General features: G+C 41.2%; 1 protein-coding gene across 3 annotated transcripts in view; it reads left to right on the top strand.

Annotated features, from left to right (window-relative positions):
- Positions 1 to 15641, top strand: part of LOC100745943 (ATP-binding cassette sub-family A member 13) — a 32299-nt gene extending 16658 nt beyond the window's left edge. For all 3 annotated transcript variants that reach the window (XM_012387262.3, XM_024368566.2, XM_033321569.1), the window contains 15 exons: positions 830 to 1019; positions 1166 to 1360; positions 1486 to 2004; positions 2078 to 2253; positions 2352 to 2616; positions 2675 to 2774; positions 2866 to 3008; positions 3091 to 3291; positions 3657 to 3837; positions 3913 to 4025; positions 4098 to 4923; positions 5250 to 5398; positions 5680 to 5862; positions 7781 to 8024; positions 11941 to 15641. In XM_012387262.3, coding sequence (XP_012242685.1) covers positions 830 to 1019; positions 1166 to 1360; positions 1486 to 2004; positions 2078 to 2253; positions 2352 to 2616; positions 2675 to 2774; positions 2866 to 3008; positions 3091 to 3291; positions 3657 to 3837; positions 3913 to 4025; positions 4098 to 4923; positions 5250 to 5398; positions 5680 to 5862; positions 7781 to 8024; positions 11941 to 12066 — 3611 coding nt within the window. In that variant the 3' untranslated portion in view covers positions 12067 to 15641. The remainder of the gene's footprint in view (positions 1 to 829; positions 1020 to 1165; positions 1361 to 1485; positions 2005 to 2077; positions 2254 to 2351; positions 2617 to 2674; positions 2775 to 2865; positions 3009 to 3090; positions 3292 to 3656; positions 3838 to 3912; positions 4026 to 4097; positions 4924 to 5249; positions 5399 to 5679; positions 5863 to 7780; positions 8025 to 11940) is intronic.
- Positions 15642 to 25760: the final 10119 nt, after the last annotated feature.

Raw genomic sequence — 25760 nt, 5'->3', positions numbered from 1 at the left:
CGTTGTGCTCTTACATTCCACTCGAGCTTCGTTCGCATTATTCAAATATTCAGTTGTGTATATTTCGATTGTCATTTATCTCATGGCTTTGTCTTATTCTTGCATACCTTTTTATCCCACTCGAGAATATTCGCTCGATACGGATATTTGGGAAAATTACTAAATCGTTTGATATCGCGAGAACACCAAAGGTGAAACGTAATCTAATCTGCATAAACGCGGTACCATCCGTCTATTTCGTAAAATTTGCACGGGGAAGAGCTATTCGAATATTTGGTTTGCACTGAATATGTAAATGTTTGTTGCTACTTCCATGAGAGTGGGAATTCACACGTGAATGCTTAATCTATTCAATGTTGCAGTTCGGATGCATCATGGAACGGGTGTTTCGGTAGGAATTCTTCTTGATAGTTTACCTATGCACATGTTTGCTTGAGTTCCACGCAAACCGTCCGACTATGCAACGATATCAGATATTCGCGTCTTGTACAAGTTTCGCGTCTCTGTATATACTTTCTTCGGTGACTGACGTATAGATTGCATGCTGATACTGCATGCGATGCATGAGTTAGAGAATTCGCTTCTATTCACGATAGGTAATATGATTTGTTTTCTTTTTCTTTCTTTTTTTTTTTTTTAAATAATAGAAATCTAAAGAAGTCGAGAGAAAAGTTATATTTTGCGGGAAGCATCTGCTTTATTCGATGAATATTTTAATCTGCTTTTCCTAGGATTAGGTAAAGCTGTATGAAAGATAAGAGAGCTTGCTTAAGAAATCGCTGTCGATTCCTATTAAAAATACGTGTTCTTTATATTGCATGGAATACAGACGAAGAGAGCGACGCGAGTAACTTGACAGTCAGCGAGAAACAAACAGGAGTAAGATTTGAAAATGTCAAGAAGATCTACAACACAGACCAGGGTGAGGTCTTAGCAGTGGATGACTTTAATTTGAAACTTAACGAGGGTGAGGTGACGAGCCTCCTTGGAAGAAATGGCGCTGGAAAAACCACCATTATGTACGTGAATAACACGATTTCTTCTAACAAAAATCTTTTCTGCTTTACCTTCTTTAACATCGACTAAAGGGATTTTGATAATTTCATTCGTAAGCGGCGGGTATTTGAATTCATTCTCGTTATTCAAGGGTGTACTTTCTTTTCAGTAAGATGCTGACGGGGATGCTGGCTCCGACCACGGGTGAGATCTGTTTGAACGGCGAAGAGGGTTGCAAGCCCGACATAGGGGTCTGCCCTCAAGATAACGTACTTATCGGTACTTTGACACCCAGAGAACATTTAATGTTTTACGCGAAACTAAAACATCCTGACGATGTAGATATGCAACGAAGCGTGAACGAGTTAGTATATACATTATTAATAAATCCTCATTCACCGTCGACTCCTTCGAGATGCTAACTCCGTTTCGATTATCTTTAATCTTCTTGGATTTCAATTGTTGTTATCAAGCCATGTGTTCTCGTAGGATGTTGACCTCTTTGGAACTAGGCAGACAAGAGCACGAACCGGTATACCGGCTCTCTGGCGGCACAAAGAGACGGCTTTGCGTGGCTTTAGCATTTCTAGGCTCACCGAAGCTGGTGATCCTCGATGAACCAGGCGCCGGAGTGGATCCAGCCGCGAGACGTAGGATCTGGCGTCTAATCGATCAACACAGGATCGGCAGAACCGTCATTCTATCGACTCATCATCTGGACGAAGCTGACATACTCAGTGACACCGTCGTCGTGATGCATAAGGGAAAGATACTTTGCACGGGATCTCCGTTATCCCTGAAAATGATGCACGGTCGTGGATACAGACTTCTCGTAACGTTCCCTTCTGCCGATCGTGAAGAAAATGTTAATTCGATCGAAAGAAGAAAGGTGGAAGCTTTAAAGAGCGTGATCGAAGAAGTGGTGCCTAATGCGGTGACCAATGAAGTTTCTAGTACAGAGGTGGTCGTCACGTTGCCTTTCCAGGGGAAGAATGGTTTAAATAATAAGTAGGTTGATTGTTCGAAACTTTATCGGTCGATGCTATCTGTTATTAGATTTTAGAAACAAATTATATTTCAGTATCGCGCAAGCTGCGAAGATTTTGGAAGACAGTCGCAGAAATCTGGGTTACTCTCACTTTTCCTTGGAATGTGATACTTTGGAAAGGGTTTTTCTAGATCTGTGTTCTAGGGCAGAGAGCGGTTCGTCCATTATAACACCTATTCAAGATAGCGTTATTAGTATGGGTAACGTTGGTACGTGAGACGATGTCAACTATAGGATGATATTTTTTATTGATATTTGCTAATTAGTTAATTTTGTTAGTTTAATTCTTAAATGTAATTCGTAACAGGTCCTACGGTATCCAAAAACGTTGATCTAATTGACATCGAACCATCCTTGAGTCCCTGCCCTATTAGGCAAATCAAAGCTCTGCTGAAGAAACGAATATGGCACTTCAGAAAGGATTGGTTGACATTCTTAGCCGGTCTCCTCTTACCAACCATGTTCGTTGCGGTTGCTATGGGATTCTCTTTGATCAGGCCTCCATCAGAGGATGAACCACCGCTGGTTCTTACGCCGAAATTATATGACACACATCCGACCTATTTCTACAGGTATGCAAAGTGCTTGCTGATACGTGGAGTTAATATTAACCGTGAAATTTATTCCTAGCATCGATAACGGTGACGATTCGTTTTTACAACACGTATCACTTCAGCTTCACGATCGATTTGGGGATGACTATGCTGGCGCATGGCAAACATTGCCTAATGTATGACCTTTACAGAATTACGTTAAAAACATGTGTATACTGGCAAAGTGAATATTTAAACTTCAACGGCAAATATTTTTTGTTTCATTAGGACACTGGTACTTGTAAATGTCAGGACGGCCAACAGGTTTGTCACGGCTTGTCCCAAGCCGTTGAAGGTCTTTTACAAGTATTACCTGGCAGGCCCACTCTAGATTGGATAGTGTCGACTCATCAAGAATACATAGAGAAGAGGTACCGCAGAAAGAAAAATAAATTCACTATCGAAGAATTTAATTTTATGAATTGAAATTTGCTTAATTATGATATTTCGCAGATATGGAGGATGGTCATTGTTCCATTCTAACGACAAACCACTCTTTGTTGTATGGTACAACAATAAAGGTCACCATGCGTTGCCATCTTATTTAAGCGCATTGAACGAAGCAATCTTAAGAGCATCAGGTGTTCAAGGTCGTCTAACAACCTTGAACCATCCCTTAAAGCTATCCAGCGATCAACTGAACCGAACCACATTGTAAGTTCCAATTTCCATATATTAATGAAAAAAAAGAAATAACACTCGTATTCTCACTTACTGTTATATTTTGATAAACCAAACGCAATTAAGGTCAAAAGATTAGCATGCCACGCTGATCTTACCATGTTGGTAAAATGAAGCGGAAAATGTGCATAATAAAATTGCGCGTGTTGCGTTTACTTTTAATTAACTCCTGGCGCCTATACAATCGCGTCGCTGAACATTTCAACCGGATTTCGTGGCTTTCATTATTCGAATCCTATTTCTGTCTGTTAATCTCCTTAACGATTTCGCGTTGCGTTTCTCGCCTGAACTAATTCAATATTAACGATCCGAAACGTACGAAATTTACGTCGATTCAGATTGCAGCATGTGGCTGACGTTGGCGTGGCGCTCGTACTTTTGCTCGCGTTCAATTTGGTAGCTGCTCAAGGGTCGAAAGAATTGGTGAGGGAAAGATTATCGGAAGAAAAGAGAATCCTGTTTCTTGCTGGCGTTCATCCTGTCACTTACTGGATCACCGTATTAATTTGGGATTTCTTCGTGAGTGATCAACGAAACATTCGTGAGAATGAGAAGAAGAAAAATTGCAAGGCAATTTGAATTTGAATCTTTTAGGTGTTTGGCTGCTCCATTGCTTTGGCTGTCGTGGTTTTCGAAATTTTCGGACTTCCTGCGTACGTTGCTAGGGACAATTTGCCTGGCATTTGTTTATTATTGTTCCTCTTTGCGTAAGTTTGTATCGTATACAATTTACTGCTGTGTTCATTCAATTTTGATTAATCGAATTTATTAAATTGTAGGTGGGCAGCTTTACCATTTTCACATTTGACTGAAAAAGCCTTCGACGATTCAAGCATGTCGAACATGGTCCTTTTTTGCGTCAACACGTTTATAGGCGTAGCTTCCCTGGCCACTATTTTGGTACTCGACATTCTAGGAAAAACGAAAACTACAGAAGATGTACGAGATATCCTGCACTACGTCTTACTCATCTTTCCCCAATATGTACTGGGTGATGCTCTAGTACAAATATCACGGAATGATATCACGGCGCAATTATTAGAAAAATTCCACATGGATACTTATCACTCGCCCTTAGGTTGGCAGTTATTGGGTCTTCATTATGTTTTCCTGACTGTCGTCGGTGCCGTTCTTTTCTCTTTGAATTTAATGATCGAGTGTCGATTTCTTCCCAATTGGAATAGACAGAGGTGCCCGTACGAAGCGTTTCAAGAGGATGACGACGTGTCGAAGGAAAGAATGAGGGTGGAGGGTGGCATGTCAGACGATATCTTGCAGACAGTGAAACTTCGCAAGGAGTATAGAAGTGTTTATGGTACGAATGTAGCCGTTCAAAACTTAAGCATTGGAGTGCAAGCAGGGAAGTGCTTTGGTCTTTTGGGAACGAATGGTGCCGGGAAAAGTACCACTTTTCGCATGTTAACAACGGAGATTATACCGACAGCGGGCAGGATAATACTGAGAGGCAAGGAAATCGGTTCAGGACCATTGTGCAACGGTGAAATCGGTTATTGTCCTCAGAGCGACGGTTTGGATGGTTTTCTTAGTCCGCATCAGTGTCTAACGATTCACGGGGAAGTTTGTGGGTTGAGCAACGTTCCCAAGGTAAGGGTTGATTTATGTTCAAACTCTCGGCCAATTCTCGCACTCTGAGTTTTCTCGGAGACCTTTGAATAACTTCCATCGTCACTTCACTGGCGCAAGGATCTTGTTTTTAATTATTTTCCGTTCTAACTTCCGGCTGATAGCGTAAAGACGATACAGAGGCAAACAGGTGAAAATTCAACGTGTTCTTGCCTTTTTTCCACCTTGTTTTAAGACAAATAATTCCACGCGGATGAATTTTAGAACTTGCTCTTTTAAGAACCTTTTTTAAGCCACTCCCTTTTGCAGGAATTTAATATTATCCCGTGAAAAATTGTTTGTTTCAGGCGGTCGAGTCAGCGCTGAAGAGACTCGATCTTCTGAAATACGCGCACAAGAGAGTGAGCAGTCTCAGCGGAGGTAATAAAAGGAAACTATGTACTGCCCTGAGCGTAATGGCTCCGGTGCCCGTAGTTCTTATGGACGAACCAACGAGGTATTTCGTAAAACGGTTTATTAAGAGCACCTTTTTAATAAGCACAAAATTCATATTCCACTTATTTCCTTACTTCTCTATGTTTAGTGGAATGTATGCGTTTATTACAATTTGCCTTCCGGCTACCAGGGGCTTTCGATTTTCTACATAATCTTATTTTTTAGAATTAAACATAATCATTATAAATTCTATGTATTCTGCTTTCCTTACATTTACCTATTCTAATCTTACTCTCTTCTAATTCTACCTAGTCTAATTCTACTTATATAAATTATGTTTAGTGGAATGGATCCTGCAACGAAAGATCTGGTAGCCAAAACAATTAGGCATATGACGAAGAATCAAAGTTGCGTAATTCTAACTTCGCACAGCGTGGCAGAGTGTGAAAATCTGTGCAATAGAGTCGGTATTCTTGCCAAGGCTGGTCTCAGATGTATAGGGACGCCACAGCATTTAAAGCACAAGTAAGTACGCACATAAATACTTGCACTAATCGAATAATGCTTTTCGTTTAGTTGCTCACATATTCGTGTCCCTGTACATACAGCAAGATTTAAAAGTTCCATTCGACATTAATATACTATTAACAGTTACAGCAGAATGTTCAATCATTCCGGACGAATATGCAAGTTCGAATATCCGGATAGGATTTATTTCGATCGACGTATTTTAATGATGTTGTTCCAACTAATGGATCGTTCGTGTTGGTTTCATCTCGCGGATAGCTTTCTGACAAAATCCGTAACGCGACAATTTATTTGCCATTCCCTCTCGCCTTCTCCCTTTTGGTCAATTGATTTTTAATTTCGTCCATCATTTTCCGCGCATTCGATTCCCTCCGCCGGGAATTTCATAAAATTTCATTTCCGTTCGACGAAACCGGTCGGAGATTACGTTTCGGTTACAATGATACTGCGCCGTATTACCAACCGTGCCACGAACCCCCAACCACCTCTCTCTGTTTCGCTTGTAACGCGTGCGCCACCCCTTTAACTTCCTTTTCGGAATATAACATAGCACGCCATAAATATTTAGCTCTGGCTGCACCTTTCGCCTCCGGAAGTAACTCGGCGAAAATGTCCCTCTTATATCCCCTTCCTATTTTCTCTTTGCGTCGCGCCATCGAGCGCCAAAGAATTTACGATATCTCGCGTGCACGTGTGCACACCACGTTTATACAGTATTCCCCGGTGTGGTAATCCATCCACATTCTCCGGAGAATGTCGGATGGCAAGAAACGAACCTGTCCCCGTCGGATTTTTTGCCCATCGCATAAACAGTAGGATATTCTCGTGTACCCCTATGAAATACCGTGTGCAATATATACTTACCGCAGGACATTATAAACTTCTGTTTGCAACCAGCTTCTTCTTGCCGAAATTTCGTTCAGATATTCGGCTTCTATATCGTTGCTCGTACGTTGTAACTTTTTTTTATCGTATTCAGTTTATATATGGTTATCGTATTCAAATCGCCGTTTAATCGCCATACTTTTCAGATACGTTCGAAGATAAGAGCTAATGGCTGATGGTAATTACGTTCGAAGATAAGAGCTAATGGCTGATGGTAATTATTGAGAATTGTGGATCTTAATCGCCGAAATAAAAGTAAAGGAACACTAAGATTACACTTAGAATTCATATTAAAATAGTTTTGGATTTATTTAACGAACGATTTCCAGGATCTTCGTCGATATACATTTGCACGCGTCTCAGCACTTTCTTCGTCTCGCCATCTTCCATACCAGACTGCCAACGGAACAGTTACATTCATCTGGTTTTCGAGACGCCGCGCACACACATACTTCCACACATTCATACTCACATACGTGTGTCACTACTACGCGGCCAATCTAGTCTAGTACATAAAATTATATATATCTCAATAGTAATAAGAGAAGATTGTTTGTTTGAGAAAATTACGATTAGAGTCGAATCGGTTCTACGATGCACATCAAGTTCTTCCAGCAATTCTCGCTCTTTTTACTTACTCGGAAACGGTTATTGTACAGAGAAACAGTCGACGTGCAAGCTATCCTTTCTCACGGCATAATTTATCGATGCTGATATACGTATACCGATATAAATGAATACAAATAGATGGACTTGCCGGTGAACTCGCATAGTGCAATAAATATTTGTTACGGTGCTTTTCCTGACTATTTCCATCTCGTCCGTGTACATTCCTCTTGGTCTCATTTGCTTCTTGTCTTTATTCCTGTTTGTTAAAGACAAGCTTGAGTATTTCAATCTCGTTGCCGTCAATGGCATCTTCGATATCGGTGATCGATGTGCGTTTCGTTCGAACAACGTCTTTCGAATATTTAATCATTTACTTTAGCCTCGGATTTATCGTCTTGTTCGTTTGCACTTTTGTTCATAGATTTGGCGAAGGTTACGTAGCGTTTCTACGATTCCGGCAACCGATTTCATCCGCGGATCTAAGGAAAGCCGTTCTAAAGTATTTCCCGCGGGCTGTGGTCTCTTCGAGACAAGCCAGCGCAGCTCGTCTGCTGGTACCACGAAGCCAGGACATGCTTGTGAGCAGCAGCTTTAACAAGCTGAAACTGTTGGCCGAGGAACTGAAAGCCACGGACTACACGTTGACACAAAGTTCGCTGGATCAGGTACGTATCATAAAAGTTTCAAGCGTATCCAGAGAAATATAGTTTCGTGTTTCAAGGATTATGTTTTACTTTGCCGTTTTAAATTACACTTCCAGCTAAAAGGTAATACCGACATTAATTATAAAGGTTAATACCAAAGTTAAAGCCCGAGCTTAAGATTAAAAGGAGCATCAACGTTTAAACTAATTCGATTTGGAATTCTATTACTAGAATAGCAGTTGATAAATACTTTCAAGCTCGCGGAACAAGTTGCTTATCGATGTTTCGAATCGAACGCGTATCGATGAAATACTGGGAGAATGTTGAGCGCACTATACAATAGTCTTGTCTCGAGCAGATGATGCACAGCCTGCACGCTGCCTGCCATCAGGCTGTTCGATCAAGGACGATCCTCGTTTACGTACCACGTAGCCTGAGGAATATTAATGGATTTGTCGCCTTACGGTTCACGTTGGTGCACAACGTGCACCAACCTTCCTTCGTGGTTTCTAACAGGCTAAGAGCCAATTTTCTTGTATCATTGTTTGCCTCTGCATACAATGTAAGCTTGTTTATACATTTTCTGATATATTTTATTACGCCTTTAAGTCGGTGACTGTACCAATGTGTCCGAGATCGTACGGAATTATTCATAATTAATTATTCTCCGCAGAAACAATTTCATTCACGCGCAACGAAGCAACTTTCCAGCCGTTTAATCTTCCTCGCGAGCTGGGAGAATTTTAATGCCGCAACACCGATGCTCCTCTGCGAGCTTCTATCAACCTTTGGCCATTTTTTCTCGCCGGGTGGCAACAGAGGAATTTTTCATTTAAGCGAAGAATTGTGTTGAAAGTAACGGCAAGCAGCGGCGTGTAATCGACTCTTCTGATCGATCGACGTTCACTTTCCACGTCGTGCGAAACAATGTTTCCGTCCTTCGAGATGAATTACATGTTCTCGACTCGTGATTGTCTTTTTCATTTCCCGAGGTATTACGCAACCACCGCGGTTAGTGTACCGCGTGAAATATAATTAAAAGTTGGGAACGCGTATCACGGAGGAAATACAGGAAGGGCAAAGAAAAAAAAGAAGAAAATTTGCATTCTATCTTTGTCTGTTTCCCGACGTCGGATTTTGTCGATTAAAGGGCCAGTGATATTTGCTTAAAATTCCCTGGCAGATTCATGCAAAGTGTCGAGAATTTGCATGCGCCTGTTAATAAAGGAAGCGCAATTTGAACGCTAATTAAAAAAGTTACATCTCGGAAGTTCGTGGACATAGCCAGCGTTCGCTGTGATTAACGCCGTTTAGGAATTTATTCTGGCCTATTCAGCCGGGTCTTTTGTGTTTCGAGTTTCATTGAACTCGTAGCTCGTTTTACCTGCTTGACTAAAAATTTTTATTCCATCGCCGCGATTATTTTGGTATACGGCCAAACTGGCTCAAATTCCATACGGCCGTCCGACGCCTCGAATTCGCAAGAGAAAAACGATCTAAAGTTTTTCTCGCCGCTTGGGGATTCACGTTACGCCTAAATAATTCATAGCTGAGCGATTACGAGGTTGGCGCCGGAATAAGCGGAGATTCCACGGCCCTCGTACCACCATTCAATGGAATCACGTTCGCATCGTTTGTCCGCGTCTCGCGTCACAGCGTCCTGTCTCCTTAATGGAGATAAGATTCCAAGGACCGTCTATATACGTGGCTATGACGGGATTTGTTGATCCGGTTATGTTTACCCGTACACAAAGCTCATCCCTGGAGATTAACTCGGTTGAGAGACTGCTCCTTCTTAGTCTGAAACGGTTGCCCCTGGTGCCAACCCCAAAATTCACCCTGAATAACTAATTTCAAACACCTTCTGGCTTAATTAATCGTTATCTGTGCAACCGGTTGCACGATCCACCTATTCTTCAAAGAGCTTTCTATTCGGACCATTGAACCACTTAATTAATTGCTTCACACGCGAAAGAAGCGACTACTTTTCATCTTTTTGTTGCAATAATTTTCTCACAGAGTTACCTAATCGACGATCAGCAGGAGATAACTAAAAGAAACTGGTACTCCGAGTGTGACTCGACTCGATGTTGATCCAACGAGAGAATATTAATTAAGCAACCATCGATACGAACCGCTTGAATAATAAATTCGATATCGTAAAGAGATTATTATCGTTAATAATCAGGGGGTCGTGCATTATTTTGTATAGTGTTCTGCGTGAACCGTTTATTCATTCATAGATCATTGCCCCATTCTTCTTCGGAATACCGTTTAACTGTAATTACCAGTTTCTCTTTATTTTCGTAAATTGAGAAGGACGCAACTTGAAATTGCTTGAATTAAACAATAATCGGAATAACAGGGAAGTTCATGGACGAACAATGGAATTGGAATTTTAATTACGACGACGTTTTATAAGCGATAGAAAGATAGGATCGTAAATCACGAGGCTGATCTCCGACATGACGAGATCGTAGAGATAAATATACATAGAGTTCGTGGTCCCTGAAAGTACGTGGCTCCTTTTCTAACCGATTTTTCTATGTTCGTGGCTGGCGTTCACATCTGAAAACGAATTTCTCCGTTTGGTAAAAAGAAGAAATTGAAAAGGAATCTCTTTGGAGACCAGAATTGACCAGATCCACAGCAAAGTAAATTCATTCTGGTCTGGAAACGAAGAACCGCACGCTATCAAAGGCGACCGAACGGCGGCAATTTAATTGCTGGCGACGCGGAAAGTAAGCGTCGGCCGTGTTTATCGCGTTTCGAGAACTCGAGCAACGATCGTTTCGACAGTCAGGAACACACCGCCCGCATAATTTAGTCGGCGAAATTGTACCATTGCCAAAGGCGTTTGCGAAACAGCGGGATTTCCCAGCGCCCTTTAATATAGTGTCTTGGAAAACTAACTGAATTAAGATCGCTACATGCACCGATCGTTCGAATATTCAGGACTTGTTCGTTAATTAAAACGTTCTATATAATCGTGAGATATTTCAGCTTTTTAAATAATTTACACGTCGTGTATATTGATTTTTTATCTGCGCGTACATATACCGTGCTTGCAGTAAAAACACATTAGAAGTTGCGTTTTCCAGATTTTAATGAATGCACATTTTTCCATTCTTTTCGAGATAAAACAAAAAGATACTCCTGTCCCTTCAGATTTTAGTGCTGCGATTTTCAAACGTCGAAGATGGTCAAAAATAAGGAATCGATGATATCAGGTTACCCCCGATGGCGACGTCATGTTTCACGAAGCAACCGGTAACGCGAGACAAATTCTAGCCGCAAAAAAGTTGAAACCGGCATGCAGTTCTTGCTCCTCCAGGGTGAACTTGTATGTAAACCGCGAAGACTCGGCTCGTTCCGCGAGACTTTCCAGATTTTTATGGTTCCTCGTTGAAGGGAAAGCGTCCTGTCCTCGATTCCTCTATTCCATACCAGTCCCTTGTCTTCCTGTTTTATTCCCCTTCACTCGCGCGCGGTATCTCAACGCGGAGGACGCGATAAACGATCGCAGCGATATACCGACGCAACGATCGAAAGTTTAAGCATTTTCATTGGGAGCAGCGTGCACAGACTTGTGAAACTTTCACGGTTCTCATTCGCAGTAATTGTCAATTTACTCGTTACGATACATTTGACACAATCAGGTTGCCGGCATCGAATAGCCGATAAATTTTCAGCAAAAGTTCTCTTCCAATAAATGTCACGATAATTCACATGACAACGAGGAAATTGAGAAATAGTGGCTATATATGAACGTACGCTGTAGCGTCTACGTACTGTGTCTATTATTTTATTCACCAATCAATTTATGTTTCGATTTTTTTCCGGCAATTGCCTTTTTTTTGCGATACAACGCAAAAAGGGAAAGAAGGGAGAGAGAGAAAGAGAGAAAGAGAAATTAATTAAAGTTTTGCTTCCACAGGTGCTCGTGAGTTTTTCGGAGGACGTGGACAATGAAATCGATGGATCAGTTTACGCGCAGAGCAGTACCAACAATATCTCAAATATTTATACCAACATGGATACCATACATATGGAAACATTTTGATAGATTTTTAGTTCATTCGTGTCTACAATCGATACATCGTTATTGATTTTAAATTTCTGTTTAATGCGCGTTTTTACACAATTTAGTAGTTCATTTATCGACGCGTGAATCTCGTGGAGACTTCTGTGATAGCTTTACTTCTGTTGAATAGCGCTATGTTGGACGTATTGTAAGGGCTTTCAACTGTCGCATCAACAAACAAGTGCACACGATTGATTAGTTACGATATATATATATAGATATATATACAACTCGCGTATGATACAAATTTTTATATACATTTGACATTTTACAAAGTTACTCCATTCGAGAATTTTATTATTCCGGTTATGCGTTACCTATAATTAATAGATGTTTAATCCACGTTATATGCGTTAATATTATTCTATAAGCCGTTAATTGATCGCCGCGTGTACGATAATCGTAGCTTTAATTTTAGTACATATGTATATCATCTTCTTGTTCGAATACAGAGGCATTCACGGATAAGTGTTTACTTCATCCTAGATAAAGTTGGATCGCGTTGCATAAAGTGAAGAAATCAGGTCAACTATTGAAAAATTTCCACACGACCCGACAGATACATAATATTTGTCAGCACTCTTCCTTGTATGCCAATACAGATTAATTAATGCAACGATTAATTGTATTATAGATAAATGTTATATAATATGTGTATAAGATTTTACTATTTTCCACGTTATTAAGTGTACAAGTTTAGAGTTCCTTATTAAATGTAAAGAGAGAGGGAGAGAGAGAGAGAGAGAGAAAAGAAAAACGTCGTTGTTAAGCAAGTTACACAATATTCGATTAATAGAAATTATCCGACGCGGCGTCAAACATAAGGAGCGAAAAAAATGAAATTAAAGTTAAACAACGATATCTTTCGAGTACATAAATTGATTCTTATCGCTCTTAAGTACACGTTCTTTTTATTACGCTAGATATAATTGAAAAATTCGCGAAAACCGATAAAACAAGGTGAAACTGTTTCGTAATTATTACGTTAACCCAAAGCGATTCGAGTATTTATCGATTATACCAGTAAAAATCGGCACGTACGGAAACGATACGCTACATTTTATACGTTGCAAATGAAATCTCTATCCTTATCGCACCACGTAATTGATCGAACCACTGATAGTGGTCGTTATCGATAACGCGGGGCTATAACCATACAGTCGCGTGAAATTCGAACACGTCAAATCAAAACGTGTACCGGTAACACTTGCGATTGCAGAAAAGAAGAGAAAGAGCCTTTAACAATGGCGAACGATGCATTTCATCGATGAGACTCACGTCAGCCACCTTTCATTCCCTTTAAATTACGTACTCGTCGGTGAACCGTCTGTCTATACGTCACTAAATGAAACGTTGACGCTGCCGAGACCTGAGCGAAATATTCGCAAAACTGGGAATATCCTGGTTTTGATTTTCTTCTCTAGCGGTGTTCTCAACGATTTGATTCGTGCTCGGTGCACCCTCGTGTCGACGGAATTTTCATCGGTGTCAGCGAAACGATCGAGTCGTTCCGGGTAAGAGAGGAAATATTTGGCTGTATTTTCGTGGCTACACGAGCGAGGTGTCTCCATGTATTTCGATTCGTTCGATTCTATTCGCAGTGCGATCTTCCAATTGAAATAGAGAACAGCCGTTTGTCTTTGTTCGCGTCTACGATCGGCAGACGGTAAATCGAACGTGGATACTTGCGCAAAAGAGATAAACAGAGAGATACTAGCAGCTAATTAGAATCGAAGAGGAATCGAACCGGTGTTTGGTCACTCGTTTCGCTTCCTTCGGCTTTCCACGGTTTATATCGTATCGAATGGCTCTTTTCCAGATTCGCAATCGCAACTGTTTCTCGAGTACGCGTGGAAACGGTCGTTGAATCGTTCCATTTTATTGGCCATACATCGTTTTAGAACCAGCGTTTCATTCGTCGTTTTGTTTTTTTCTTTTTGTAGAATTTCTACATCTCCGTGAACCAAATTCTAACCCGATACAAATGTAAACGATAGCTGGTGGAATTTTGAAATGCTTCCGCGATAATTCTAATTCGAACGAGAATGACAAGTTTTAGAACGGACTTCTCGTGCAATTTCCTCGATTAAATAAACGTTGCGATAGAGGGTAGACAGTGGCCTTTTAAAGCAAAACCAGGCAGCGACATTTGTCATGTGCAGACGGAGAAAGCAACGAGAGGACGGAAATTATACCTATTGCCAGAGGAAGCATCAGCGGGGATAGAATCATTTCTCCGTTCTGTTCGTTAAGTAGGGAACGGTAATTTCATCGAACCAACTCCTGCGTTTCCGACGCCCTCATTATTGTTTCTATAGTCGCATACCGCGCTCTATTTTATTTACAATGGCGAGTATCCGCGGATTTGTCAGCCATCCGTAAGGATGCATGGTACGAAGAGTAACTCTCGACCGACGAAACACGAATCAACGTTTACCGAGAGGCTCTTCAGTTCTATAAGAACATTGTTCTCGCATTAAAATTGAATCTTTCTTGAAATTTATTTGTTCGTACTTCGTTAGAAAATTATGTATTACAGATTAAAGGTATCTCTTAAATTGTACAGTATATACACTAGTTGGATCGATCTAGTGGCTCTCGATTAATTCACAAAACTTTGCTTTTACGCGGAACAAAAAGGAATAAAAAAGTAGATAAAGAGAGAGAGAGAGAGAGAGAGAGATTAAGGGAAGATATATATTTTTCGATGAATCAAACAAGTATTAAACTCGCATTAACGTTATTAACGTTCATCTGGCTGATCGAGGATTCGGCTCGAATTAGCGTGAATATTAAGGAGCACTCGGACCGAATTGGCTACGTGACAAGACTCGGTTACCTCCGGTCGACAGGAATTTAGGATGGAAAAGAGGCGAAGACAGGGATTAAGTCTCATCGATTTCGTTCGATACAGAGGGACACGTTATTAGCTCGGCTGGATTCGCTGCTTTACGAGAAGAATGGGGAATTAGACGGGGTTGATCTTGAATTAAACTTTCGAGAAAGTACGGAACGGAATCTCACGTGGCGCCGGGATTTAAATACGGAGGAGACGATTTATCGGCTCCATTTGCACGGCAGCGGATTTTCATTTCTACCGTCGAACAGCGGCAAGAATCGATCAATAAGGAGAAATCGAGATCGGGGGTGTGGCATAAGCTAGCGATCAAATCGAGACATGTTTCATTCACGATTTATAATGTCGTTTCTGATCGAGCGTGCGTACCAGAAATTTGTTGTCGACGATATGAAACCGGTTCTCTTGCATTTCGATCGGCTTTCGCGCTAAACGTTGCTCTTTCATATCCGATTCGTTGTATTCGTATACCTACAATTGTATCGATATTTTCGGGAGGGGAGGAAATTATGAAATTAGGTGAGAAGGAGAATCGTAATTATTTTGAATACGGTTGAAAAGAATGTTTCGTTCGAACGAACAATAATTAAGCTACATTGTCCAGCGTAATAATTAAATACAAATTATAGGAGCTTCGTGTATTATATATTATAAATTGTGACATTGCTTATTAATAAAGCAATAAACTGATCGTTCAGAAAATTATTTGATATTTATCCGTGTTATGTGAAAGCCAGTATTTTAATCAAATCCTTCGCGAAACGCATACATCATCGCTTGTACGTTACGAAACATTTAATGCAATTAAGATATGCATAAATGAATGCTGTAATTACAAGATGAAATTGGTGTTTAGTCACCGCGTGTATTATTACCAAGAGTAGGTTATGCTCACATCGAGATATTTTATTAAAGCCTACGTTTAAAATTAACAAGTGTTTCATGGCTTATGAAACGTAGGCGTCAACTGATCGATACAATTGTCGTGTGAGATATTTTTATACCTAAACGTTCGCGAATATCATTAGAATAATGCGCGCGTCTATTGTTAAAGAAACGCGAAACAACCGAGAATACTTGGCCAGGACTATCGAGGGTACTTCTGTAACGTAATATTTTGCAAATCTCGAAACATCGTATTTCCATATTCTTTCTAACGAAGGAAACGATCGGTCCGATTAAATTGGTTCCCGTAATCTTTCAACCTCGTCGAACCTATAATGGCTCTTTAGTTTCGAACTAGTCCGCGAGATAGACAAATTATCCGTGTTGTTAACGACGGTAGACACAATGATGGATCGATGATCGATGTTGTTTAACTATGTATCATAACGATATCAATTTTCCATCAATTTACATGGAATCGATGCAAAGGATATCGTTTAAGGCGCCGCCGCCGAGACAGGCGTAACTCTTCGAACAGGAATTATAGAAACTTGAAGAACCGATACGAAACAAAAAGTATAAACTGTTTCTCTTTATTTTCTAATCTTTTTCACACGATTCTCTGTGAATTTCGATTAAAAAGTATTTCGATTACACGATTTCGATTACAATTACGATTACGATTGGGAATAGAACGAACATTGCAGGAAAAGCATTCAAAGTTACCGATTGATTTTATAAAATTCCCTCGCGGAGAGGATCCTAGAGGACCTAGACTGGTAGAAGTAATGGGCGCGAAATTATTCCAAGCGTTTTACTGGCGCATAGGGAACTGTCGCGAATACAGGTAACCAAGCGAATCGGAAAACCGGCTACGTACTGCGAAGCTTTAGTTAAACTTGGAAACAACTGCTGTCATTTGCAGATGCGCTCACCGACCGGGCGACGTTCGCGGAATATACATCCTTACTTTGGAGAATAAGAAAACGTGGCTGCGTAGTCTCGGTGCGTGCACCGAGTACCAACATAGTGCGTGTTTACTTCCTTTTTCATTAAAACGCATGCACTTTCAAGATTAATTTCCACCGGTTGTTTGACCATTTAACGTTATCTCGATCGATCAATATAAATCTTTCACGGAATTAACGTGATTCGAGGCGCGAGTACACATTGATTACGTTGATCATATAGACAAGTCGGTCCAATTGATCATCGAACAATCAACGACTTAACAAACAGGTATTCTGTTTTTAATAAGCAGATAACGATCTGCTGTTCAAACTTTCGGACGATCGACAAATGGCAAAATACGACAGAATGCAAATGGCCTGTTCCAGTACCGAGAAATCTCTCGTCTTTGTGTGCGTAAGTTTATCCGTGTCGGTGTGCCAGTTACCCAGCCATTAGCCAGTGCATACAATGCGTCGGATGCACTTGTAGAGAACGATCGCAGCAGGCTTCGCGACACGACACGAGACCGTTCCGCTCAATGCTGATTCTCTATCGACCTTCTTCGAGCACCTTCCCGAACATATCTCTCTTCAGTCGGCGACAGTAAGTCGGGTTAAGGGACTAAACCGAGGTTTTCTCTCTATTATTATTTAATTTGTACTTTACAATTTGCCCAGCTGGACATTTGGTAAATTTTTCTAGCTTAATTAAGCCGAAGTGTTTCATCTTCGGAATGGTTGTTTCGCTATGGTCAACGATTTTGAGTTCTGGTCTATTCGGTATGGAAATTCCTGTTCAGAGTTTGTTACGTCCGGTGACCCTTTACGTCACCCAGAATCTACCCCTCGGTCGAGGCGGCCATTAGCCGTGCAAATATAATTAGTCGGGTCGCAATAATCCTAAGGAACTGTATTAAAACTAAGCACTTGTATTTTATCGTTAGGGTCCTTAATCGTTATAAAATTATTGCTCCATTACGTACAAAATGGGAAGGTCGCGTTTTTCCCATGTTCAACGGTCATTTCCGCGAGTAGTGGGGCGACCAGTAGTGGGGCGACCAACACCCAGCAATAGTTTTCCTCTGCGACAGTGTAACGTCAATTCACATCAGAGACCAGGCCACACACCGCGGACAGGATGGCAACCCAGATGTCTGCACACCCTTGGCCCGTACCCTCAGTAGTCTTAAGTACCCACCAGGGGTCTTGGAATTTTCATAGTTAAGGTCCTTCGGAGAATTTCTTGTCTTAGATTTCCCTTTACGTTTATTGTCTACCACGTGTTAGCTTAGAAAGTTGGTTTTCTCCACATTTGGTATGTTCCGTTGGCAACTCTCTCGCGAGGGCGGCTAAAACTCTTCCTGGTCCATCAACCGTCTTATTATCCAATCGGAGACGGTGTCTACTGTCCTCACTTCCTTAACCTTAAAATTGTCATTAACAAATCCGATAGTCCCGTGTCCTCAGACACATCCACCCCTAGCCTTCCTCAGACACAGTATCGTCAGTAAGACCTACTTATTCTATATCCTTAGAACAGCCAACGTATCTTCACCGGTCTCTACCGTTATAACAATCGCGTACTTAACGTATCATCGTAATTAAGTTTTACATAACGTAGTTGGAGTGAATTGTGATTTATGTTAATTCAGTGTGTATTACATGGCGATTGCTGAATTCATAATAAAGTTTAATTAAAACAAAATTAATAGTTGTGTTACGACTCAGCTATTTTATTTCATCAACCAACCCTTAAGTTTACGTGACAACAGTGTGACATCAATCACATCTCAACCTACATCAGTGATAAGACATCGACCGCTGACTTCGGATTCCTTTGGACACATCACCACCTTATCATCATAGCATACACCAAGGCTGTGACGCACCTTAGTCCACATCAGAGATAGGATATCCGACCTTCAGACACTTTTCTACATCATAACCTACACCTAGCCCCCCAACATCCTAAAACTAAAACGTATATAAACCGAGACTTCATCCAGCTCGGGCAGTTCTTGTTCTTCTTCTAGTTGCTGTACTCATACAACCCCTTTTCTCCGGTTCGGTGTTATTCTTGTAAGTGTTAACATTTATAATAAAGTTTTATAAAGGAAAATTAGTAGTTGGGTTCACGACTCAGCCTTCTTACTACACTCCAAGTACCAACTTTACGTGACAACAGCGTCGTCACCGAACTTCACTGGTTCATCGTCCTCAGATCGGTCAATATCTACATCTCTTGACTGGTTTTCCATCTTTAGATCAGTCATCTGTTTAACTTATATCTATACGCACCGAGCGTAACTATTTTGTCTACAAGTTCGTGGAATAAAGAGTATGGTACTTTATAACCTGTTATTCTCAGTGTTATAATTAATTCAACCACCTCTATTATCCTAACCGAATTAGGGGATCGATCACTTCGTGGTATCGATTATATAATCGTAACGGGAATTTACGACTCCCGTTGGCGCGCTTCCTCGCGGTCGCGTCTCTCCGCGAACGATCGAACAGGGTTTATCGTTGTCCTTAATCTACGATACAGATGACACATCTGCTATTTTTTGAAATTTCCCACGTTACACGTTATAAAGTTTACAAATCTGATCACATCGAGAAGGTAATTGGTATATTTTAAGCACTCGTCGTGTCATAAACTTTGACATCTGATGAGAACTCGACGATAGTCCAAGGACGACGCCGCCAACTGGACGTTAGACCTTCGACCAGGGACGCACAGATTACCACCTCACAAGAGACGTTGACGAAAACACATCCCCTAGACTGACAGAATATAAACACCAGGAGCTTCGAGGGAAATAGACTCATCATGCACTCGCCTATGTTTAAATTCTGCTACTTGCGTTTCATATTCTTACGTTTATACCAAACACTTTAAATAAACATACTAATCGCAAGCTTACTAGAAATCTTTAATGTACCTTGGACGTTAGTATCGTTCAAGGTTGGCGACCTCAACAGAACAGTTGCAACTTGACCGATGGCCACCTAGTTGATAGGTCGCAATAGTCTCTGATATAGAATCCTATAAAACTCGTTCGTTGATCGAGAACCTACACCAGAAATTTTGTAAAATGCTCGTTGCTTTTTTTTTGCTGCTACGTGTAAATCACGCGTAACATGCTGTGAATCGAGTTGTAATCCATGCAAACCTGCGATTTGACCGCGCGTAGAAATCGATTCGGTGGTTCGAGTAATTTTTGCGGAAAAATGCCGCCACGTGACGTTTGCGGAAGGGTGGAGGAGGAATTGGTTTGTCGCGGAGGATCGGTTGTTTGTTGCACGGTGGTTTATCGATCTTCCTGTCATCGTTTAACGGTTAACCGCCGTTTAACACTTGAAAATCAGTCGGCTGCCAGGGCCCGGCAAACAACAATTTAATTTCCCCGTTATTTACTTTCGACACGGCTTAGTTACCGGTGCCAGACGATCGATCCTTTTTCCCGCCAAGATCGAAATACTCGACAAGGGCTCTGTTATCACGCGAAATGCGATCGATTCGCGTGGCGAATGTTATCGGCTAAAGAAGAACTTAAAGACAATCCGCGCATTTCTGTTACTCGTTGTTATCAGATAATTCGGCAGACTCGATGGAGCTGCGAGTTGATTTATCTCGCGGCTATTAGTGAGCCGGACACTTCGAAACGCGATTTTTATTGACATATCGGTTATAAATGATTTTGAAAACCAGTTTCTTATTTACCCTATGTGAATCAACATGCCTTCACGCGAACGCTAAACTATGCACATCGTGAAAACTGCGTTCTTTCTTGTATCGAGGAATCGATTAACCTTTCGCAGGGTCTTCGTTTCTTTCTAAAAGAATTTCATTAATTGGATGGCCACGGAAAATGGATGGCCATTAATTAAGAGCGATTTTAGCCTCGTGAATGAACATCGTTTAGTCACGATACGCGAGTCAGCGATCAATGAACAGACCCGAAAGAAAATTATGCTAGCGGAATCGTTGTTCCGTACGAATAATTCATACAGAACGAAACGAGAATAAACGTAGCCTCTGGCGTGCAATAGGGATGGGCAAAGAGGGCGCAGAGGTGGGAAACGACGTAGCCATTACTATCGGAAATTGAAACGGACTGAATTTATTCGGTCACCCTCGCCTTCCCTCTCGTAGATTCTCGTTTAGCTTCTCCATCGTTCCTGCCGTGCAACGAAAATATTATACCGATACACGCGGATCGAAGAGGTTGATTGTACGGAAAATTTCGGGAACATCCAGTGGAAACTTCGAAGCACTGTGAAACCAGAGTGCAAGAACACTGGGAACTGATAAACCACTCGAACGTTCGGATTGCTGGATAGCGGTTTCATGTCAAGATCTTCCAATGAAAACATGTTTTCGAATTTATGCTCACGTAAGGAATACCTCGCGAGAATGCTGGCTCATCGGATTACTCTAGCGTGACACGTTCTATCTTATCGCCGGCAAAGGTATCTTTTATACTTGTTTGTCTTTGACTCGTGAAAACGAATAGGGAAACAACGAGACAGACACGTTGACGTTAATCGAACAGCGAAGAGATCTTATGTCAACGATGATCCATAGAATCCGTGTTCTAATCAGAACGAGGGTGCATGCCAAGAAACTAACGATGAAAGCCGATTGACATAAACCGCTTTGCTTGATTAGAACACGTCTTAGTGGAACGTGATCGCGTCTGATCGAATATTGTGCAGCATCGTCGATTCCTTGAGGAGTGCAGGTCGCGAACTGCAGCAATTCAATCAGTTTCCTTGCTCCACCCTTGCACCAACTGATGGAGAGGATTGTCTAATTAGATTAATCCACCGAATATGTCTCGAGGTGAGCCTCACACGTAGGCATAACGATCCATCACCGAATAGAGGGTAACAGAAAGGGAGAGCAGATAGATAGATAGATAGATAGATAGAGAGAGAGGGAGAGAGAGAGAGAGAGGAAATGGCTTGGCATTTAATTCAATTTCAAAGCCGCGGTCTAATTGGGCTGACTCCGATATAATGAACGATTAATTTTAATCGATTCGGTGCTGTACCGGCGTCAGAAAGGCGTGACTTGGCAAGTCGCTTCTTTGTGAATCCGATCGTGGCACATCGCATATTGAACTTCGGTAGGAAACGCAGTATTCGCGAAAACCAGTTTAATCCGCTTTCGGCTTGCCAATGTCTTCACTTTGCACTGATAGAGAACTGCGTCTAATTTCATCGACTACGTATCCTTGCCAAAGCCGCAAGTGGTAATTCCGCGCAAACGTGCTCGAATCTATCAATTGTTTGCCATTGTACGCGCTTTGACTTAACCGGTTACATTGCTATCTTTTCCATCTATTACTCGCAATAATTTTGGCAATTTTATTTTTGCTAATTCCATTCTATTCTTCTAGAATTTCCACCGTGTTTTCAATTGGCGATGAAACGAAATTTTTTTCGCCCACGTCTCCTTTAAGTCTTCCAAGGATAAAGAACATGTGGATATCGGTTGGCGAAAAATAGGTCGTCGTTCGCAGGAAGCCTCGCAGGCGTCGATCTTCCGGACTCAAATTGAATATATTGCTTGCTGCTTAGAACCGAAAGGATGTATCTAATCAAATCGATTCTCGTTTCAGTGAGAATTCGTCCTGCGGCAACTTGAATACACGAACGTAACGATCGATCATGTATCTCCGCTAGGTATTCTCCGTTTAACCTGCTTCCCGTCGTTACGCCGACGAAGACAGGTCTCTGAGGATGGCAGCAGTGATCAAGATTAATCGTATGTAAATTACCCAGGTGCCGCAGGGAAGATCTCTCGAGATTCAGGGACACGTATGACGCTGTTTCTCACGACGATAGAATCATCCGAGATTTTGGTAATTGAAAGTAGGCCCGGCAGATTATGCCGTCGATGCCTGACAAATCTTTGCCCATTTGCATGGCACGTTGTGATCTCGTTTCGAATGCGGAACGTAGCTTCGATTCATCGGCCAAGCGTTGCTGCTCTTCGTTACGCGCGAATTTAGAGACGTGGAAGGCGTCTCGTTGCCACGAATTGCTTCCATCTTTTTCATTAGACCCGGTGCCATTGTTTCGTGTAATTGGAACATGTTCGTCTCGTTAGTTACAAATTGCATGGATCTTTGAATATCATTAAATTGGAGCATATTGTTAGAATTTAATCTCGGAATTAAGATTAATAATCTGTGGAAGACACAATGTTTGTGTTGAAATAATATTATTTGGGATATTTATTAAACAATTATTACAGGAAATATAAGTGAGTGTTGTGGAATGTAGACAGTTGACTAGTTATTCTCAGACTCACTGACTTAGTTACTCATGGCCCTTGAAAAGGTTTTGAAGTAAAGAGCGTGACCTGAGTAGATATCTGTGTGGCGTCACATGTGCCACGGAACCTTCTAGTAGCTTCTCGACGTGCCCAATTTTCCATCCATATCCTTACGCTTCTTCCGCCGAATTCTCAAAAGAGCATGCACGTGTTAGCCGTCGCGGTACATCTCACGAACGCACGCTAGTGGGGATATCGGTAGGGAAGAATCCGTTCGATCAATCACCTCATCTGTATGCGATTAATATCGTTGTATTCTAACACATATGAAATGTCTTATAACTCTAAAACATATTATCTACAAAACAGAATGCACAGAAATTTCACACGCACCAATCTAATGATTCGATGCAGGGAAATGGGCAACCCCCCAGCAATTCTAGATGACGAGGTGGGGGTAGTTCTAGATCACTTGGGTGGAAGGACAAAAAAAATAATTGGGAATACGAGATTCATTTATTATGGTGGACCATCGCTACAAAGCTACAGGGTTTAATTCAATTTTTTCTTAAATCGTTTCGATGAAAGTATTGCAGTATCGTGGACAGATTACCTAAGAAACATAGGGCGAATCATAAACAACGTTGTTGATATTATGGAACACGTACGTGGTGGGGCCATGAGAGAAGACAAAGGGATATTTAAAGGAGAAGGACGAATTAACAGGCAGTCGTAACTTGAGAGTCGAGTTGTAAGGAGTCGTTAACGAGTTGTGAGGCGTCGAGAGTTGAGTTGCCGAGTTATCGTGAGTTGTAAACTATTAGTTGTGAGTTGTAAACTATTAGTTGTGAATTGTAAACTATTAGTTGTGAGTTGTAAACTATTAGTTGTGAGTTGTAAACTATTAGTTGTGAGTTGTGAATTATCCATTTACTTGTTTCAGTTATAGCACATTATCGTATTTAGTTTACGTTAAATAAACATCGTTTCCTGTTTAATCCATTGTAAATAGATCCGTCTATCAATAAACCTATCATATAGGACAGAAATCATTGAAAGTCCTAATTTCTAATATTTCTGAATAAATAAATCCTATAGTATTAAATATTAAATTATTCAAACGTTTCATTTTTACGGATTGTACAAGGTCAAACGAATGGATAAGAGATTTATTCGTATTTGTAATTTCGTGTTATTTGTGATATTAATTTCACATATATCATATTGTTATAAACCTCAAATTCTTTATCCTTAGATGAGAAGCGTATGATATTAATATAAATTTTTTACGTTAAACTTTGACTTTTTACGTCTAACAGATTTTGATAACGAAATTCGTGGGCCCGTGTAATCCGTTTCATGGGTGATTCGCCTTATCGCACAGATAAACTTTAGTGAAATGTATGCCAGGCAAGTGGGTTAAGTGATCGGTCGAGTTACCGAATCGAGAAGGCAAAAGTGTACCGGTAACGAACGAAGGCGTGACTTATTCATAGAGGACTCCGTCGTTCTGTGATCCTGACCGCGAGTGAATAACCGTAACAACGGATAAATTACGGGGACAGTATACGATGGTTCGCGTTTGCAAAATGCATGAAACGTCGCGTGAATTTCGTTTCGTCATACTCCATGGCTTTCAATGCCGTTGAATATTTCAACGCGTTAATACCGGTCGAATTAACGATATTTTTTCCACTGCCCTCCGATTTTCCTATCCTTTTTTCACGTTGTCCCTTTTCCCTGTTTCCTTTTTTCATATTCGTTCGCGTTGTTATCTAGAATCTGCTCGCACAGCAGTAAAATTTTTCGCGGCGTATCCGCGCGTACAAGCTGCGGCTGTAACGCACAAAATATACGGCCATTGAAATTTAATTACGAGCCGGTGCTAACGTGACGCGTATTGCGCGGTCCCGAGGTAGAATCGACGGTTTTTCGGATGGAAACGCGTGCCTTTTAGCGTTCAACCCTCGTGACTCGATGATTCACGGCCGATCGATTCCGGCAACCGGTGTTATACGAGCAAACAATGGTGGATGTGATCGTTATAGCTGCAGAATTTTGAAAGACATTGTGTCACGGCTTCTTACTCGTATCAAACTCGTAGATACGATCGAAAAACAAATTAGCGGTAGTTACGTAAGCAGTCATCCGAGGCTCGAGAATTTTACGTAAGTATGGTTCGTGCTGATTATAGATAATACGAGACTTTCTTGGTCATTGAGTTCCTTGGCATCCTCGGTCAGTGATGTAAATTGATTTGCAAAAAATATTACCATGAGTCGTGGATCGAATAGGTTTGTCCGTCTCGTAATTTATTTTACACGCTTCGAACGAACGATTCTCTGGAAAAGCAATCAACCTTGAGAGCCATCGTTCACGACGATCTTGAAACGATTACGTGTTTCTAGCGAGAAACGCGATAACTCCATTTCAAACAACACTTTTGCTAATGCCTCGATGATCATCCGAATCGTGGAGTTTTCAGTGCAGCCCTGTGACGTCAATATTGTTATCTAATTGAACGTAAATGGAAATCGTAAACAACCAAATTCGATTCGCCTTTTATCACGTTACACTGGATTTTCGACGAAATCCCTTTTTCCTGTAATAGGCAATCGTTGTAGCGGGGTTACCGTGTTAGTCGCTGGCCGAATTTATTTCGCGATAAACCACGTGGCGTTATTATTTTACT

The sequence above is a fragment of the Bombus impatiens genome, unplaced genomic scaffold, assembly GCF_000188095.3.
Source record: "Bombus impatiens unplaced genomic scaffold, BIMP_2.2 scf_0463, whole genome shotgun sequence".
In the NCBI taxonomy this organism is placed as follows: domain Eukaryota; kingdom Metazoa; phylum Arthropoda; class Insecta; order Hymenoptera; family Apidae; genus Bombus; species Bombus impatiens.
The sequence above is the reverse complement of the archived record's forward strand: the minus strand, read 5'-3'. Positions and strand labels throughout refer to the sequence as shown.